General features: G+C 36.4%; 1 protein-coding gene across 1 annotated transcript; it reads left to right on the top strand.

The window, feature by feature from the left end:
- The first annotated feature begins 8,045 nt into the window (after nucleotides 1-8,045).
- Nucleotides 8,046-19,213, top strand: alpi.2 (alkaline phosphatase, intestinal, tandem duplicate 2). The gene is made up of 11 exons (XM_017477345.3): nucleotides 8,046-8,184; nucleotides 8,556-8,672; nucleotides 9,436-9,551; nucleotides 10,618-10,792; nucleotides 11,753-11,925; nucleotides 12,135-12,260; nucleotides 14,140-14,209; nucleotides 14,430-14,564; nucleotides 14,969-15,160; nucleotides 15,784-15,897; nucleotides 18,317-19,213. The coding sequence occupies exons 1-11, from the start codon at nucleotides 8,070-8,072 to the stop codon at nucleotides 18,601-18,603; spliced, it is 1,620 nt and encodes a 539-aa protein (XP_017332834.2). The 5' UTR covers nucleotides 8,046-8,069; the 3' UTR covers nucleotides 18,604-19,213.
- The last annotated feature ends 1,027 nt before the right edge of the window (nucleotides 19,214-20,240 follow it).

The following is a 20,240-nucleotide window of genomic DNA, read 5'->3' as shown; positions in this document are numbered from 1 at the left end:
TCCAGCATATCCCACAGATGCTTGATCAGATTGAGATCTGGGGAATTTGGAGGCCAAGTCAATACCTAGGACTTTTGTCATGTTCCTCAAACCATTCCTGAACAATTTTTGCTATGAAGAGGTGTACTTGGTTTGCAGCAATGTTTAGGTAAGTGGTATGTGTCAATGTAACATCCATATGAATGCCAGGACCCAAGGTTTCCCAGGAGAACATTGCCCAGAGCATCACACTGCCCCCATCGGCTTGCTGGCAGCAAGCTAAATGGTAAATGGTCTGCACTTATATAGCACCTTTTAAACTTAGCGGTTCCACAAAGCATTTTACACTGTCTCTCACTTCACCAATTCAAACACACATTCACACACACATGTAGATCACTAGCCTGCCATTGAGAGCAATTTGGGGTTCTGTGTCTTGCCCAAGGGTACTTCGGCATGTATTCCGCCAACCATTAGCTGCCAATCAAACAAGATGGCGGGGAAGATGGCTATGAAAAAAAATTGAAAGTGCACATTTTATTGTTGTCTGAGATGTTCCTGGTTTCACTGTGGCCTTTCATGAGAAAAACAATGTATAATTATTAACAATATAATTCTTATATGCTTCACAATTGACATGACATTAGTACTGAAATGTAATTTCAGTCCAGTGATGCTAGAAATCCAGGTGTACTTCTAGGTCACAGGGTCACACAGAGAGATTGTCATTAATAAGGGAGTTTCCAATAAAATGCACTGATACAAATACAGAAAATAGGCTGATTAAATGCCTTGCTAGAAAAAATATCCTGATAAAATATACTAACGTGATTTATATGACATATGAGAATTCTTCATTCATTCTTCGGTGAATGAACTCATCTTCAGTAAGTGCTTTATTCCACTAGATCCAGAGTCTGGTGCAAAGCATGAGAATTCACTTTGCATGCAATGCCAGTCCATTGTGGTTTACCATCCACCTATGCATTCAACACACTCATTCACATCTAAGAGCAATTTAGTTTATCCATTCCATCAACCAGCATGTTTTTGGAACGTGAGAGGTTTTAAAAGCCATGTGAACACAGAAAGAACAGCAAAACTCCACACAAACAGTAACCCATCTAAGGATCAAACTGGGAATCCTGGAGCTATACGCAACCCACTGTATTGCTGTACCTCCCCGAATTTATAATTATCCAGCCAAAAATGTACTCTATCAAAAGTCAAAAAGGTGCTACTAAGCATACTCAAGTATTAAAAACAGTTGATGAATTTTCGCAACTCTTGATTATTTTTTTCCACACTGATGAATTTGGTTGGATGCATTAAACTGGAATGTAAATAAAAATGTGCAGGAATTCATTCTATTGATTTATAGCATACAGTTATTGTCTGTATGAGAGAAGAAGAGACAAGAGTCTTATAGTAAAGTATAAATGTGTCAAAAAATAATTACAGTAAAAAAGTACAATTACTCGTGTATTTTCCACTCCTGATTAAAGTACAATAATGATGTTGGAGGTATCAGTAAGTGCAGTAACTCTTCAGAGATCTACATAATAAATCATTGATGCTCATGGGGACAGAGTCTGTGTGTGTGTGTGCGTGTGCGTGTGTGAGAGAGAGAGAGAGAGAGAGAGAGAGAGAGAGAGAGAGAGAGAGAGAGAGAGAGAGAGAAGTGAATAATTTGGCCATTTTCTAAGTTCACTTCAGGTTTAGTTTCTGTGCTCTTGGAAGAATTCTGGAAGGTCAACAACTTCTGGGAAGGTTCACTACTGTGCCGAGTTTTTCCATTTGGAGATAAAGACTCTCACTGTGGTTCTTTGGAGTCCCAGAGCCTCTTAAATAGCTTTGTAACCGTTCCCAGACTGATGTATTTCAATCCCCTTCTTCCTCATCATTTCTGGAATTTCTTTCAATTTTTGGCATATTGTGTGGATAATACATTTTAACCAACTTCATGCTGTTGAAAAAGTTCTATTTAAGTGTTGATTTGATTGAACAGGGTTTGCAGTAATCAGGCCTGATTGTGTCTAGTCCAGCTGAACCCCATTATGAATGCAGTTTCATAGATTTAGGGAATTAGTAACTACGGGGGAAAATACATTTTCACACAGGCCCGATTGGTATTGGATAACTTTTCTGCTTCAATAAATAACTATCATTTAAAAACTGTATTTTGTGTTTACTCAGGTTGCCTTTGTTTTATCTTTTTTTGTTTATCTTTTTTTTTTAAATTCTGAAACAGTTTATTATGAGATATACACAAAAACAGAAGAAATTAGGATGGGGCAAATACCTTTTCACAGCACTGTAAATCCATAACAAATATATATTAATAATCTACAGCTCCAGGAATTTTGTATTCATCACAAGAGTTTGTATTGTGATAGCTAGCAATTAGCATTGAGCTAGTTTGTATGTTTAAAGTTATCATGCTAGCTAGCATTTGAGGACAAAGCTGTTGTTACTTAGCCTTAGCTAATGTTTCCCACATTCCTTTTTTTCTTGCTGAAATCGACTCTAATTTAACATCCATAATTTAAATCAGTGTGTAATTTTATACCAAGACAAACATCTTTTTTCTTTTGTAAAGCTATCTTGCACCTTTAATTTCAGAATTTAAATCATTTAGAATTTTGATTTATACTTAAAGAAACGAATCTGGATACTTTGACCACCTCTGGTTAATAACAAGTCTAATATTATAATGGTCTCCTTCATTAAGCATGCAAATAAATGTTATTTTTCATTTTTATTCTTAGAAATAGTAGAGGTGGACTTCCAGTCAGAGCAATGTAGTTAGCAAACGCGTGTGTGTGAGCCTCCCGACAACTTAAACTTAAATATCAGTAATTGTCATTGGCATCTATAACAGGTCAGACACACATTATGGCGGCAATATGCCTAACTCTAAAACGAAAAACCAAACAAGATCCAAAGAAAATTTCGATAAGCAGCAAGTTAGCTAAAATGGCAGCAGCTGCTTCAGACACTAACAAGGAATTCTCTCTCAGAGTGCTAACTAGGGAGCTGGAAAAACAGTATGAATATTTCAAGGAGGGTATGACTGCGTTAATCAAGTCTTCCCTTGCACCAATCCAGCTTTCCATATAATTGTTTCAATAAACTCTGGATGCGATTGAAAAGTGTCTCACAACCGTGAAAACAACGGCTGGGCAAAACTTCGATTCTCTTACTAAAGCAGAGGCAGACATCGTTGCGTTAAATGCAACCAATGAAGCGCTGTTAGACCTTTGGAAGACCTGGAAAATCGTTCACACAGGGCAAATAAATCCATCCATCCATCCATCCATTTTCAACCGCTTACTCCTTTTCAGGGTCACGGGGGAACCTGGAGCCTATCCCAGGTTGCATCAGGCACAAGGTGGGGTACACCCTGGACAGGATGCCAGTCCATCGCAGGGAACACAATCACACATACACTCACACACCCATTCATACACTACGACACTTTAGACACACCAATCAGCCTACCATGCATGTCTTTGGACCGGGGGAGGAAACTGGAGTACCCGGAGGAAACCCCCGCAGCATGGGGAGAACATGCAAGCTCCGAACACACACAGAGCCGCGGGAATCGAACCCCGACCCTGGCGGTGCGAGGCAAATGTGCTAATAAATGTAAATCGTAAATGTTCCCGAGGATAGCGAAATCGTAACAGACATGATCGAGTTTACTTTGGGTCTGCTGGGGGATCAGATGTTAGAGAAATCACCAGAACTGGAAAGAGCATCACGCATTGGCATATAAACCCAGAGATGGTCAACCTCCAAGGCCCATTATCGTCTGTTTTCATCGATACCTGGGGAAGGAACGAGCTTTGCGCTGGGCCAGGCAACACGAACTACAGTACTGAGGGAAGACTCAGATTTTATCCTGACCTATGTACGGCACTCTTCAAGAAGCGTTCTGCCTTAAGAACATCAAAACAGTGCTGAAACAGAAAGGGATTAGTTTCAGAGTTCTCTTCCCTGCCATCTGCGACTTACACACAATGCTGAAACCTTCACTTTTGAGTCAGCACCCGAAGCCAAAGCCTTTTTAGAAAGATGGTTCGACATGACCGCTGCTGCTGGGGAGTAAAAAAGTTTCTAAATTGCTGATTTAAAGGGATAGGTTGTCGGGGGCTCAACAGTTGAGCAGTTAATGAATAAGTTGAGAAGTTGAGTTGAGAAGTTAATGAGTTGCTGGGAGTGTAACGGGGTTACAGGTGTCCTGCAGCTTACATCACTTGGGGAGGTAAACATGGGAAAGAGTGTTCTAATGTTCTCGGGTTGGTTTACTGCCTCAGTGATTGTGTTTTTCTTTTTCTTTCATTTTGGTTTTGTTTTTTTTTAATGGATAGTCCATTTGATTCTGTTTTGTTCTGGGTCATTGCAAGAGATATTGATAAATTTAGCTGGGCACCAGCTTTGTTTATGCTACAGGTGCAGTGTTTATCCTTTCATACTGAACTATATCCCAATGTTTTAAGCAGAGGAGGAATGACAGGAAAGTCATCCATTAGGTTACATCATGGATTGTTAAAAGCCTTAATGGTCCTATAAAGAGGTCAAAAAATGTTTTTCTCATCTTAAGCGTCTTAAATCCGATATAATCTTCCTCGAAGAGACACATTTACTCAATTCAGATCATCTTAGGTGGCAGAAACCATGGGTGGGACATATTCTCCATTCTAAATTTATTGATAAGGCAAGAGGAGCAGGTATAATAATACACAACAAAAAATGGAATGTTCTAATTTTATTGCTGATACTCAGGGTCATTATATCATGGTGTCTGGAAAACTGTTTCATACCCAGGTCCTGTTGGTGAATGTTTATGGCCCTAATTGGGATGTAAGTAATCCGTAAATAAGCTTGCGGCTTTACCCAGTTTTAATTCACATGACCTGATTTTAGGTGGTGATTTTAACTGTGTAATGGCACCTAATTTGGACCGCTCCAACCCAAAACCACAGCACATATCTCCCAAATTGTAGATGATGCTGGGGAATTAAGTATTGATCACCTTACAATTATTTTTTTTTTAAATTGAACTTTTATTCTAGCCTGTATAAATCAGAAACATTTAATGACCAGTCTAAATTCTGGGTAAAATAAATGGCCCCACTATTTCATCGGAACATAAAAAAGACTTAGGTCATCCCCTTCAGCTGCAAGAAATATCTGAGGCCATACCAGCATTGCAGAGCAGCAAGGCCCGATGGCTTTCCAATTAAATTCTATAAGAAGTTTTCTGCTAAATTATCTCTACTCCTATTTAATATGTTTTAACATTTTTTATCTCAAGGAACTCTACCAAAGTCCCTTACCGAAGCACTGATTAAACTTCTATTGAAGCCCAAGAAAGATCCAACAAAATGCCCAGCAAACACAAACGTGCTTTCGACTAAGTCAAGCGAACCCCCGCCGTTGAAATGAAAACTACAGGTAGTCGAAAAGAGGCTTGATCATGACAAAAAAAGTCATGGACGTTGAATATACGTAGAAAAGAAGCTTCAACAATGTTAACATTCTTGAAATGCTATATTACTTTGAAATAATGTGAAAAAAAACTGATGTTATTGTTCATTGTTCACTAAGATTTATTTTTATTTCATTTTTTGATAGCGTATTCTCCAATTTACGAAATCCGAAATACGAATACGAAATCTCTTGCATACGAAACTGCACATACGAAATCAAACATATGAAGCTAAGCATGCGCAAGCGCAGATATCGTCCCTAAACCATGTTAGATTTCATTGTACATATAGGCTATATCTTGAAGTGGTATGTTTGTGTTATATATGAATGGACTGTTATGTAGATTATACTCTAGGCATTTCCATGACGTGTAAAAATGTTGTTTATTTATTTATGTAATTTTATTTATTTATGTATGTTTATACCTGAATAAAAGATTCTGAAGACGCAATCCCTTCATTGCTAATATGTGGTCGAAATCACGTTTAATAAATACGAAAGTTGATTTGATAGTGGTCGATAACGCGTTTCATTGTGAGCAATAATAGGTGACAGTACACGATACAAGAGATATAAGACATACATCGATGATAAGATTATACTTTGATTGGATTATACTTTGATTAATATATTCTGAATATTATCACAACATAATCATATGCTTAATATGTTTAAATGCTCGTTTAACATTAAGTCAGAGGCAGCTGTGGCTCATTTGGTAGAGCGGGTTGTCCACTAATCGTAGGATTGGCAGTTCGATTCCCTGCCCGCATGACTCCACATGCCGAAGTGTCCTTGGGCAAGACACTGAACCTCAAGTTGCTCCTGATGGCGTGTGAGTGTGAATGGGTGAATGAGACACAGTGTAAAGCGCCTTGGATAAAAGCGCTATATAAGTGCGCCATTTACAACGGTTTCGTCGAAATCACGCTTCGTTTCGATGTATAATATCTGCTTAAAGCCGCTACATTTAGAAGCTTGGTTTCGACGATAAAATGCATATAAAAGTGTCCCCGTTTTATGGCTTGAAAACGACTTGATTATACGTCATTTCAACGATAATCTTTGCGACTTTGTGTCGACTATTCGACGTCGAATTGTTTGCTGGGTGTAGCTCATATCGATCAATTTCTTTGTTAAATGCAGATGTCAGATTTTTAGTAAAATTACTAGGTGTCCGATTAGAGTCTCCCTTAGTCAATATCATCTCAGATAATCAGACTGATTTTATAAAAGGCCAGCACATATTCTCTAATCTCCATTGCCTCTTAAATGTTCTTTACACCCCCATCTCAGGACACCCCCAAAGTTGTAGTATCATTAGATGCCAAAAAGGCATTAGACCGAGTGGAATGGGACTATCTTTTTTTCGCTATGGCTAAGTTCGGATTCGGCCCCAGATTTATAGAGTGGATCCGTCTTTTGTCTACCTCTCTAGTTGCTTCAGTGGTTACTAATAAATGGTGGTCAATTTTTTTTTCTTTCTCAAGGGGCACTCGGCAGGGGTGCCCATCAAGCCCCATTTTGTTTACAATTGCAACTGAACCACTATTAATTGCAACTGAACCACTATCTCCGATATTAAAATCAACACTTTCATTCCATTGCATAAACAGGTGGGGTGTTGAACATAAGCTCTCATTATATGCTGATGAATTGCTTCTTTACATTTCAGATCCTTTATCATGCATCAATGATATTATCTTGCACAATTTTGGGACTTTCTCTGGCTATTAGTTGAATATCTCTAAAAGTGAATGCATGCCTGTTAACACACTTGCCAGGCATATGCCTGACTCTGTGTTCCCCTTTCACATGGAAAGATCTAGGTTTAAATATTTGGGTATTAATATTACATATACTGTCAAATGACTATATGAAAAGAATCTTACTGCTCTTTTGAATAAACTCAAATCTGATCTTCAAAAATGGAGGATTCTCCACCTGACTCTGGTTGGTAAAGTGAACTGTGTTAAAATGACAGTTCTCCCAAGATTCAAATATCTATTTTTATGCCTCCTCATCTTTTTATGCAAAGCCTTTTTCAACACATTAGATAAACTTATTTCCATTTTTATATAGGCTGGGGAAACCTGTATTCTGAAAGAGTTTCTCCATAAAAATAGGGGTGATGGAGTGACGTGCCATATTGAGTTTAATACAGTTTAAGTAACATAAATAACAGCATTTGTCTTTGGAATAAAAATAAAGGGGATTAAATGGCACTAATTTAATCCTCCATGAATATATCACTGAAAAGGAGAAAGAAGAGACATCTCTTCCTCTCCATGTGAATTAAAATAAAAACTAAAAAAAATCATAATACTCAAGATGGAAGTGGGAGTGTCAAAACCCAACATGATCTGAATATCATTTCAGTAAAAAAATAAAAATAATTAATTAAAAACTGATTGTTTAAGATCATTAGAGAAACTGAGCCAAGCACATAAAGTTACATGTTAAGAAAAAATATAAGTCTTTCCTATTGTTCATGGACATAAAGGTTAATAAGTGATAAACTCAGTGTGTCCTCAAGTTGGGCATCATGGATGACCTTTGGTCTACATTGAGGTTATAAACAGAAAAGCCTGTGTATGTGTGTTTGTGTGTTACTTTATCCTCTAATCCACACCATGGATCTCCAACACACCCTTACATCTGGAATATTAATTTTATTTTTGATTAATGCCTGTTTTTCTGACATCCCAGGTAAGTTTTCTTTTTCAATTCTTAAATATTAGATTCTTTAGTTTGACTTTGTTAACTATTACAAACGTGATACATGACATTCTCCTTACTATTTCTTATTAGCATCTGCTAATTGTGTGTAAATTTAATCACACGATGTCACACTCCTCAATGATTAATGCACAAAATAATTGTGGAAAAATTGATGTAAGGGCAAATAATTTTTATGTAGGACATTCTAATCTTCTTGCATGTCATTTAATAGATAAAATTAACAGAATTCTCATTGAATTGTTTTCTCATTGAATATTATTTATCAGAAGAGTAATAACTCCAAATAAAACAATTTGCAGTGCATCAGTGTGTGTGTGTGTGTGTTATTTGTTGTGTAGTGGAAGAAGAGGATCCAAGGTTTTGGAACATAAAGGGGAAGGAAGCTCTCATCTCGGCTTTATCTCTGAAACCGAATGTTCATCGAGCCAAAAATCTTATCCTCTTCCTTGGAGACGGTGAGACACATTATGCTAAATGTTGTTTTTTTTTTTATAATTAATAAATAAAAATGAAAGAAAACTATATTCAATACACTGTGTAATTGATTAGAAAGAAAGTAAGAAAGACAGAAAAAGACAGACAAATAGAGAGACAGACAGACTGAGAGACAACAGTGCTATAAATAAATAAATATAAACTGTGAATTTATCATTGTTAATTATCATTAATTCAGACTTTATCAATTTTAATTTAATCATCCATGTGCTAAGCACATCAGAAGGAGTGTTTCTGTGAAACTTTGATGTCATCAAAATCAACACATCACGCACACACACACACACACACACACACACACACTCTTTCTCGCTCTCTCTCTCTTTCTCTCTCGTTCTCATCTTTTATCAGTTCTACACTAGATTAGATATGTGTGTGCGTATTATACAGCCTCTCTAAGCATTTTAATTAGTGTTGTGTTATTAGTGTTATTTGTTGTAGTGGTATTCTTTTTAACATTTCTAGGTTCTGTTCATGGCAGTGATGATTTATTGATATGACAACACACTGTGATAGTTAACATTTCAATTTACAAATAATACACTGCTTTAATACTCATCATATTACTCCTTCTTTAAGCATGTGCTGCACAGTTTAAAGGTGTTTAGGATTTAGGTGTGTGTGTGTGTGTGTGTGTGTGTGTGTGTGTGTGTGTGTGTGTGTGTGTGTGTGTGTGTGTGTGTGTGTGTGTGTGTGTGTGTGTGTGTGTGTGTGTGTGTGTAGGTATGGGAGTTTCGACAGTGACAGCTGCTCGGATTCTGAAAGGGCAGCTCGCTGGTAAAAATGGAGAGGAGACTCTGTTAACCATGGACATGTTCCCTCACCTGGCTTTATCCAAGGTTTACACTTCACACCAATTTAATTCTGTTTAATTCAGCTTAGTTCATTAAATAAGTTTAGTTGAGTTTAGTAATTCAGTTCTTTTCAGTAAATCATTCAGTACACTTTAATAAATCAGTTCAGTAAATCAGTTCAGTAATTCAGTTCAGTTCAGTAAATCAGTTCAGTACACTTCAGTAAGTCAGTTCAGTAAATCACTTCAGTAAATCAGTTCATCAGTTCAATTCCATTCAGTACAGCAAGTCAGTTCAGTAATTAAAGTAGTTCAGTAAACAGGTCAGTTTAGTTCAGTTAAATTCAGTTCAGTAAATTGGTTGAGTAAACAGTTCATTTTAATTCAGTTCAGTACATCAGCACAGTTCTGTTTAGGAAATCAGTTCAGTTCAGTACATCAGTTCTGTTCAGTAAATCAGTTCAGAAAATCAGTTCAGAAAATCAGTTCAGTAAATAAATTCAGTTCTGTTCAGTAAATCAGTTCAGAAAATCAGTTCAGTAAATCAATCAGTTCAGAAAATCAGTTCAGTAAATCAGTTCAGTAAATCAGTTCAGTTTATTAAATGAATTCAGTTCTGTTCAGTAAATCAGTTCAGTAAATCAATTCAGTTTAGTAAATGAATTCAGTTCTGTTTTGTAAATCAGTTCAGTAAATGAGTTCAACTCAGTTCAGTAAATCAGTTCAGTTCAATTCAGTAATTCTGTTAATTTACTTTCAATTGAAATTTTTTCAGCTTCAGTTTCAGGGTTTTTTCAATTATTTTCAATACTGTTAATGTTCTGTTTCTGTGTAACATTTTGTCTATGCACTAACTCACTCTTCTTTAAATTAATTAATTTGAACAAATTAATTGATTTTAATTATTTCAGTTCAAAAGAATTCAGATTAGTTCAGTAATTCAGTTTAAACCCACATGCTCAACACTAAGGTTCTTTCATTTTTACACAGAACACAATCAGTTGAGTTCAGGTGTACCTAATTAAATTTTTTTGTTATCTTTTTTAATTAAGTTTATGTAAACCCACATACTCGACTGCCAGGTATCTAATTTTGCATTCTGTTCTCTACAGACCTATAACGTGAATCAGCAGATGCCGGACAGTGCTGGTACAGCTACAGCATATCTGTGTGGCGTGAAAGCGAATTACGGAACAATGGGTCTCAGTGCTGCGGCTCGGAGGGGTCAGTGTAGCAGCACCAGGGGCAATGAGGTCAAATCAGTCCTCCACCGTGCCAGAGCAGCAGGTACTGTACATAGTATTTGCTGATAATAAGCTGTTAAACACTTGGGGATGCCAAATTAAAATAACCAAACCCAAATTTACCCCGTGGTACCTCTGTTCACAACTGGACTTTAAACTCTAAAACCGAAAGTTTTTGCTGCCATCTTGTGGGGATTTACAGCAGGCTACATGAAGGAAAACAGCTGTCTCAAATGTTGAAAGTTTTTTTTCTAAACTGCTGTCTGCTGTTGAGTTAACTTAAAATATATATATATATATATATATATATATATATATATATATATATATATATATATATATATATATATATACATCCTTCTACACCAGCTTGAGCATTGTTGCACTTTCTCTTTTTTAACCTTTTTTATAGAATCGATTATAAAACTGTACTATTACTTTTTTTTTAATTATTTGATGCAGCACCTTCATTTTTTTTTTTCAATAACTAATAAACATTTTTCCACATCATGCTTCACAATTACCCAGTGCTCCACTTCTTCACACTGTACTGGACATTTAAAACTTTAAAAACTGATGAGGCGTCTATTGGTTTTATGCACCAAAACTCTGAAGACATTACTATAAAATATTCACCAGGCTCTTTCAATGATTTAATTCTAAAAACAGACTTCATTATTTTAGCATGATCTTAGTTCATTTTATTAAAATTTTATTCATTTATTTTGTTTTTTACTTTCTAGGTTTTTACTATCACTTTTTTTTACTACACTTATACTAGTCATATATTTTATTTATGAAATAATTTGTTTTATACTATTTTAACTTTTTTGCATTTTCAATGAAAAAATTTAATTATTCATTTTTATTATTTTATCCACTTACTTTTATTTTCCATTTGACTACTCATTATTTTTCATTCCACTTTTCTGAGACATTTGTGATTTCCCAGATGTTCACTGTCAAGCAGCAGCTTATTTTTTTTTCCTTTATTTTTCCCCAGGGAAATCTGTGGGTGTTGTGACCACCACACGAGTTCAGCACGCATCCCCAGGGGCAAATTACGCCCACACTGCTGATAGAGATTGGTACAGTGACGCTGAGATGCCTGCTACTGCAGTGAGTGAAGGCTGTAAAGACATTGCCTACCAACTCGTCTACAACACTGACATTAACGTAAGACCACTTATAGAGTGTATGTTATTAACTTAATATTCTTTTACATGTATAAATCTATAAATTCTTTGAAATGTTTTAGACTGTTTGTTAATTACATTATTGCATAGTAATGTTTTAAAAAGTTAAATATATGTGAGGAAGCCAAACACTGTGATCATGATTAAGACATGTTTACATGACAGAAATATTTTTTCTTTGTTCATTAGGTGATTTTAGGTGGAGGGAGACAGTATATGCTCCCTATAGAGACTGCAGATCCTGAATATCCTTCAACCAATGGCAGGAGAAACGACAAAACCAACCTGATCAATGAGTGGCTCAAAAACAAAAAGGTAAAACTACTTATTTTAACTTCTTCTGTCTTTGTTCAAATTATGAATTCTACATTTTAATGAAACTAGACACAGTTGCTCTTATTCATCAAAACTGTGATCTAAAACCTGTAGGTAAGGTTACCTGTAAGGACATGTAAATAAGAGTGTGTGGGTGGAGCTTGTGTCCATGCAGCTGAGGCTGATTCAAATTTGTGCTAGAATTTATGTTGTATGACAATTTTGTCAATCAGATTCAGATGGCAGATCAGTCAATTCGGTTTTTTAATCCGATGCACATGAATAAAATGGTTTTGTAAATCAGACACAGGTGAAATAAACAGCTTTATGAATCACATACAGATGACTCAGATCATTTCATTTGTCAAATTCAGATGAATCAGACAATTTCATGAATCAGATGAGGTGAATAAGACAGTTTGATGGCTCAGAGTCATCTGAATTATATTCAGATGACTGAGGCAGTTTCACGAATGAGCTGCAGATGAATCAGATACAAATGAGCCAGAGTTTCATGAATCAGATCCAGATGAATCAGGCTGTTTCATGAATCACATGGTATATTTGTTAAATATAGGTGCGCATCAATTATTAGCAATACTTTGTGCTACCTCCCTTTGCAAGATAACAGTTGTGAGTCTTCTCCTCTAATGACTGATGATTTTGGAGAATACATTGCAAGGGATCTGAGATCATTCCTCCATACAGAATCTCTCCAGATCCTTCAGATTTCGAGGTCCATGCTAGTGGACTCTTCTCTTCAGTTCACCCCATAGGTTTTCTATGTGTTTCAAGTCAGGGGAATGGCATGGCCATGGCAGGACCTTGATTTTGTGGTCAGTAAACCATTGCTGTGTTGATTTTGATGTATGTTTTGGATCTTTGTCCTGCTGGAAGATCCAACCATGGCCCATTTTAAGATTTCTGGCAGAGGCAGTGAGGTTTTCACTTAATATTTGTTGATATTTGATAGAGTCCATGATGCCATGTATCCTAACAAAATGTCCAGGTCTTCTGGCAGAAAAACAGCCCCAAAACATTAAAGAGCCAGCACCATATTTAACCGTGGACGTGAGGTACTTTTCCATATGGCTACCACTCTGTGTGCGCCTAAACCACCTCTGGTGTTTATTACCAAAAAGCTCTGTTTTAGTTTCATTCCACAGAACTCGATCCCATTTGGGTTTGAGTTTTTGGATGAGAGTAGAGGGGTTTTTTTTCTTGAAACCCCTCCAAACAACTTGTGTTGATGTAGGTGGCTTCAGATTGAGTTTTGGACCCTTTCTGACCCCAAGATGCAACTAATTTCTGCAATTCTCCAGCTGTGATCGTTGGAGATATTTTTGGCCACTCAAACCATCCTCTTCACAGTGTGTTGAGACAATATAGACACACGTCCAATTCCAGGTTGATTCATAAAATTTCCATTTTACTGGAACTTTTTAATTATTGCCCTGATGGTTGAAATGGGCATTTTCAGGGCTTGTACTATTTTCTTATAGCCACTTCCCATTTTGTGAATGTCATGGTTGAATAATTTCCTGTTTCTAGTCACTCAGGTGTACTAAAAAAATTAAACATATCAATGTGAAAATACTTCAAACATATTTTGGTGCCAATAATTGTTGCACACCTATATTTAACAATTATGTTTTTTGATAAACCTGTGTTGTGGTTGCAGTTGTTTGATATCCATGAGAGTGAATATCAATACCATTTTTGTGATTTTTTTTTTAACAAAATATCAAAAGGTTAAACAATAAAGACAATTTTTCACAGCCTTGTTTGCTCATATTTGCCAATGGTGCCAATATTAGTGGAGGGCGCTGTATATACATTCTGTACATACTTCTAACTGTTTTTATTTTTTTGCGTACAGAATGCCCATTATGTGTGGAATAAAGCTCAGTTCAATGCTGTGGATGACAGAAACACAGATTATTTAATGGGTAATATAAAGTTTCGTTTTTTTAACACAAGAAAGTTTCTACAACTCATTGTTGCCAATTAGCCTACTGTCAATGTTTATTTGCATTATTTATATACAAGAATTGGCAGCTAGCTAAGTTGTAAGCCATTAGACAGCATATTCATGACATCATTCAGTGTGTCAGTGTTTGAATCAGTGAATGTTTTGTCATGCCAGAGATTCTCTCCCTGTGTGTTCAGGTCTTTTTGAGCCAAAAGATACCAGGTACGAGCTGGAAAGGGATCCAGAAACAGATCCGTCACTCACAGAGATGACGGAAAAAGCAATCAAGATCCTCAGCAAGAACCCTAATGGATTTTACCTCTTTGTGGAAGATAAGTGTCCATGCTGTGTGTGTGATGATTTCACATGGACAGCTCAGGGGAAAATATAATCATGATCTGATTGTGCCTGACTGGGACAGATGGGCATGTCTTAAATTCTGTGTGTTTTTAATGGAACAAATGGGGCATGTGATTGTGTGGGACAAATGAGCATGTCTTTGAGTGAAACAGATTTGGATTGTCTTTGAGAGGTGCAGATTGGGCGAGTCTTTGCATGGGATAAATGGGCATGTCTTCGAGTGGGACAAACTGGGTGTGTCTTTGAGACTCAATCACAATAATATTATAAGAGGTTAATAATTAATGATATTCCTGTAGTAATCAGTGTGTGTGTGTGTGTGTGTGTGTGTGTGTGTGTGTGTGTGTGTGTGTGTGTGTGTGTTTCTGCTCTGTAAGTGGTAGAATAGATCATGGCCACCATGATAGTATAGCTAAACATGCGCTGTATGAAGCAGTGGAGTTTGACCGCGCTATTGCCCGAGCAGCCGAGTTGACCAGCGAACTGGACACCATGACTGTTGTCACCGCTGATCATTCACACGTGTTCTCTTTTGGCGGAAACTCACCCAGGGGGAATCCAGTACTGGGTAAAGTATCAAATTATTGTACATCATAAACACTCATCACAGGGCATATTTGTGAGCAGATGGCAACATATTTCCCCTTCACGTGACCAGAATCTCATTTAAACATCCTCTTCTATGGGCAATCCCGAAACAGACATAATGTCCATAATGTTGGAGTCGATTCATTAACAAATCATCTGCTGTCAATGCAAATTAGTATGATCCCATTTTATGCACATTTGTACAATTCCAGCTCTCTTCCCTCCCACCTGCAGTTCGTCTCTCAGTTTTATTCTTTTAGTGGTTTTATCTCCTGAGTTTTTTACATTATTAAAATAATTTCAAGCAAATGTATAAATTATAGCAAAGCCTGGATATACTTTAGCTGTTACTATTTATTATTTATAGGAACTTAACAGCTGGACAGACCACTACCGCAATAGACAAAGTGGGAGCTTTTGAAAATGTGATGAAATTATTTTTATTTTTTACATTTATTTATTATTTTACAACTTTTAACCTTCAACTGCTCATATTTACACTCACATTGCATTTATTCTCAATCCTAAGCCATTGGAAGTGGATAGAAATGTCTGCTAAATCAATTAATTAAAACATGTATAATGTGTTTATGTGTCTTTCAGGACTGTCTACTAAAATTGCCACTGATAAGAAACCCTTCACCACCACTCTGTATGGGAACGGACCAGGATATATTGCAAATCGAACACGGCCGGATCTTAACTACACTATTACAAGTAAGATTAGTAACCTCTAATAACCTAAATAAGTGTCAGCTCTCTCTTTTTTGCTCTCTTTTCTATCTATCTACAATTCCAAAAAAGTTGGGACACTGTGTAAAATGTAAATAAAAACAGGATGCAATGATTTGCAAACCTCATTAACCCATATGTTATTCACAATAGAAAACATATCAAATGTTTAAAGTGAGGAAGTGTACCATTTTAAGGACAAAATAAAGTCATTTTCAATTTCATAGCTGCAACACATCTCAAAAAAGTTGGGACAAACTGTTTTTTCCAAACAAAAGGCTGGAAAACTAAATGTTACTAAAAAGAAAAAGCTGGAGGAACATTTTGCAACTAATTAGGTTAATTGTCAACAGGTCAGTAACATGATTGTGTGTTTAAAAAAAGTATCTTAGAGTGGCAGAGTCTCTCAGAAGTGAAGATGGGATGGAATCTGGATGGAAGCATATGTTTCTTTAAAACCTGTATATACCGTTCAGCACTGCTCGTGCCTTTCCAGATGTGCAAGCTGCACAGTCCATAGACACTAATGCACACCCATACCATCAGAGATGTAGGCTTTTGAACTGAGCGCTGATAAAAAGCCAGATGGTCCCTCTCCTCTTTAGTCCTCTTTAGTTTAAAGGATGCGGCATCTATGGTTTCCAAAAAGAATGTCAAATTTCGATTCGTCTGACCACAGAACAGTTTTCAACTTTGCCTCAGTCCATTTTAAATGAGTTTTGACCCAGAGAAGGTGGTAGCGTTTCTGGAACTTTTTCACATTTGGCTTCTTCTTTGCATGATAGAGCTTTAACCAGCATTTGTGGATGGCACGATGAACTGTGTTCACAGACAATGAGTTCTGGAAGTGTTTCTGAACCCATGCAGTGATTTCCATTACGGAATCATGCAATATTGATTTTCACCCTTGTCCCAACTTTTTTGAAACTTGTTGCGGCCATCAAATTCAAAATTAGCTTATTTTTTTCTTAAATTGTAAATTTACTCAGTTTAAACATTTCATATGTGTTCTATGTTCTATTGTGAATAACATATGGGTTTATGAGATTTGCAAATCATTGCATTGTTTTTATTTACATTTTACACAGTGTCCCTACTTTTTTGGATTTGGGGTTGTATCAGGGTTAATACAGTGGAAAGAAAAAGTTTGTGAACCTTTTGGAATTTTGTGTTTCTGAAGCCATTCTGTTGTGGACTTGCTCCAGTGTTTTGGGTCGTTGTCCTGTTGCATCACCCAAGTTCTACACAGTTTCAGCTGATGTACAGACATTCTCACATTATCCTGAAGAATTGTCTGATATACTTGGGATTTCATCTTCCTCTCCATGATTGTAAGCTGGCCAGGCCCTGATGCAGCAAAGCAGGCCCAAATCATGATGCTTCCTCCACCATACTTTACGGTTGGGATGATGTTTTCATGATGATATGCTGTGCCCTTTCTACGCCAGACGTAGTGCTGTGTGGTTTTTCCAAATAGTTCAATCTTAGTTTCATCAGTCCACAAAACATTTTGCCAATACCGCTGTGGAGTGTGAATGTGCTGTTTTGCGTGCAGCAATGGTCTTTTTAGTAAGCAGTGGCTTCCTTCATGGTGTCCTGCCAAAGATACCCTGCCTGTTCAATGTTTTACGTATTGTAAACTCATGAAAAAGATGTTAGCCAGTTCCAATGATGCCTTCAAATCTTTGGCTGTCATTCAGGGTTGTTTCTTTAATTCATTGATGAGACTTCGATGTGCTCTTGGTGTCAGTTTGACTGGGCGCCCACTTCTTGGTAGAGTAGCAACACTCCCAAAGTGTCTCCATTTGTAAAATGTTTGCCAAACTGTAGACTGGTGAATTTCTAAAGTCTTTGAAATCACTTTGTAACCCTTGCCAGCTTAAAGTAAATCAAAAAATCTTGATTGTCAATCCTCTGAAAGCTCTTTTTGGCAAGGCATGGCTCACATAAGCATGTGCTTCTTGTGTAGCGCAAACTCCAAAAGTTTGAGGGGTTTTTATCAGTCAAAGTAGCTGTAGTCCACACCTCCAAACTCATTTTCTTAATGAGACTCCAGGTGTGCTAAAACCTGACTCCAATTAACTTTTTTGAGGTCATTAACTCAAGGGTTCACATACTTTTTCCACAAGCACTATGAGTTTTTTTTGGTTGTTCTCAATAAAGACATGAAAGATCAGAATTTTTTTGTGTTATTATTTTAGACACATTATATTTGTCAATACCCTTGATTTAGATGAATTTCAGATCATATTTTATGACAAATTTATTCAGAAAACCATGAAATTCCAAAAGGTTCACATACTTTTTCTTGCCACTGTATGTAATGTAGGCCAGAATAAACACCCTTAAATGTTTTTGTACAACTAGATATTTACACGCTCTCTCCATCGTCTCTTTTTTTCAGGCAGGAACGATTATGTCCAGCAGTCCGTTGCCCCTCTCTCGTCTGAAACGCATGGTTCTGAAGACGTGGCCATTTTTGCAAAAGGCCCGATGTCTCATCTTTTCCATAGTGTTCAGGAGCAGAGCTACATTGCTCACGCTATGGCCTACGCCGCTTGCATCGAGCCCTACGAAGACTGTCACCTTCAGCTGACTCCTGAACAAGACCGAAATAATGCCATTTTCATCAGGCTCAGTGTCTCCACCATGCTGCTCAGCCACTTCACTTCTCTCATTAATTTCTTCTGAAGGAGCTGTGCTTGACACTGAACACTTATTTCCCCTACACATTATGTAACATGGAGAAACATTTTGGACTTTTTTCTGAGCATATGATATAAATATAATAATGTAATATAATAAATGTATATGTAATTAGTGCAATGCTATTAACGTATCAGTAACACACCTTGTATAGATTAAGTCTACTAGAGATATCAGTTGTATCTTTATTATTAACACATTTTACTGCATGTTATAGGAATCTGTGTCATGTGTAGGAATGTCATGACTAAAAAAAGAACCAAACATACTTGAAATTACAATGGCAATATTTCTGATGTACAAAATGCATTGTTTAGGACTGTCACATGATGCAGCTGATTTCAGAGGTTATATTCAATAAGGGGGGAAAAAATAGTTTTAAAAATCAAAGGTATTCACTGGAGTCTGAAACAAAAATATTTTAAATTTAATTTGGGATTTTGTGTAGGCGGATATAAAGATATACCATAGACATTAATAAAGACAATAGTTTAGAGAGCAATGGAAATCAGAATAATGACTTATGTTAAATTACAGTGATGGTTAAAAACAGCCTTAAATTTACTGTCAATAAATATAAACATTATGCACAAAATGATTCAAATATTGTCATTAATGCAGGTGGCTCACTAAACCCCTCTGTGAAGAAATGTATATGGCATGTCTACAGAAAGATTAAAAGCTAAATAGATTTCAATATTAAAATAATATAACATCAACCAAAATGACTTAGAAACTTATTCTAGGCTACTTGTTATAAGAAAAAAAACTGAATATAATCTGCCCTGAATATAGCCACAAATGGTTTATTCACTATCTATAGAGATTTATATTGTAGACATTCCCTATAAGGTTGTAGGTCAATACATGCTAACATCGTACAAAGTTCCTTTCTTTTTTTCCAGCTTGCTATAGAGTGGCGCAGGGATGACGTCATTTTTGTACCGGAACCCTGAACTTAGCATCACACTGGTTCCCACGACAAAAACCCAATAGGATTTTCCCATAGGCTTTTGGATTATTGCAAACAAACAAATAAATAAATAAATAAATAAATAAATAAATAAATAAATAAATAAATAGGCTCTATAATCCACAAAAGTTTACAATACTAACACGTTTTGTCCGCCAAGATAATTTTCACAATTATGAACACAACTTTTATGAAGTTTGAAGCCTATAAGCCCACAATAGCCAAAAATAAAAATTAATAATAATAATTTAAAAAAATAAATAAATAAAAAAGCTAACTGTAGACTATAAACGAACTACACCATGGTCGCTCGACTTCAACGTCACCCTCACCAAGCTTCCGACAACTATTCCAAACTTGATTTAAAAACATTTTCCATAATACGGATTTACTCTGTGGATGAATCTTCATCCACTTTGGGGGGGGGGGTTGTGTACAGCATACCTGACAGACAGACAGACAGAGAGAGAAGAGAGAAACATTACTTTTGACAGCTTGTAATATACTAAAAGAAAATGCAAGCTCTGTTTATCTGCAAAGTTTTTTTTTTTCCTGTTCGGCGTGATGACGTTTAATGTCCCCGACAACGCCTGTAGTCCCATTTAGAAACTTATCAACCGCCTTTTTCAATACACATAAAAGCTTTAAA

The sequence above is a fragment of the Ictalurus punctatus genome, chromosome 10 (assembly GCF_001660625.3).
Source record: "Ictalurus punctatus breed USDA103 chromosome 10, Coco_2.0, whole genome shotgun sequence".
Classification (NCBI taxonomy): Eukaryota; Metazoa; Chordata; class Actinopteri; order Siluriformes; family Ictaluridae; genus Ictalurus; species Ictalurus punctatus.
Note: the sequence above shows the minus strand (reverse complement) of the source record. Positions and strands in the feature narration are given on the sequence as shown.

What these genes read in the sequence shown, in the direction of transcription:
- alpi.2 (XM_017477345.3), top strand. Translation starts at nt 8,070, where the DNA reads ATGTGTGTTTGTGTGTTACTTTATCCTCTAATCCACACCATGGATCTC. An exon ending in TATCCTCTTCCTTGGAGACG is followed by an intron (nt 8,673 to 9,435) that starts GTGAGACACATT and finishes GTGTGTGTGTAG; the next exon opens with GTATGGGAGTTTCGACAGTG. An exon ending in ATTTTACCTCTTTGTGGAAG is followed by an intron (nt 14,565 to 14,968) that starts ATAAGTGTCCAT and finishes TCTGCTCTGTAA; the next exon opens with GTGGTAGAATAGATCATGGC.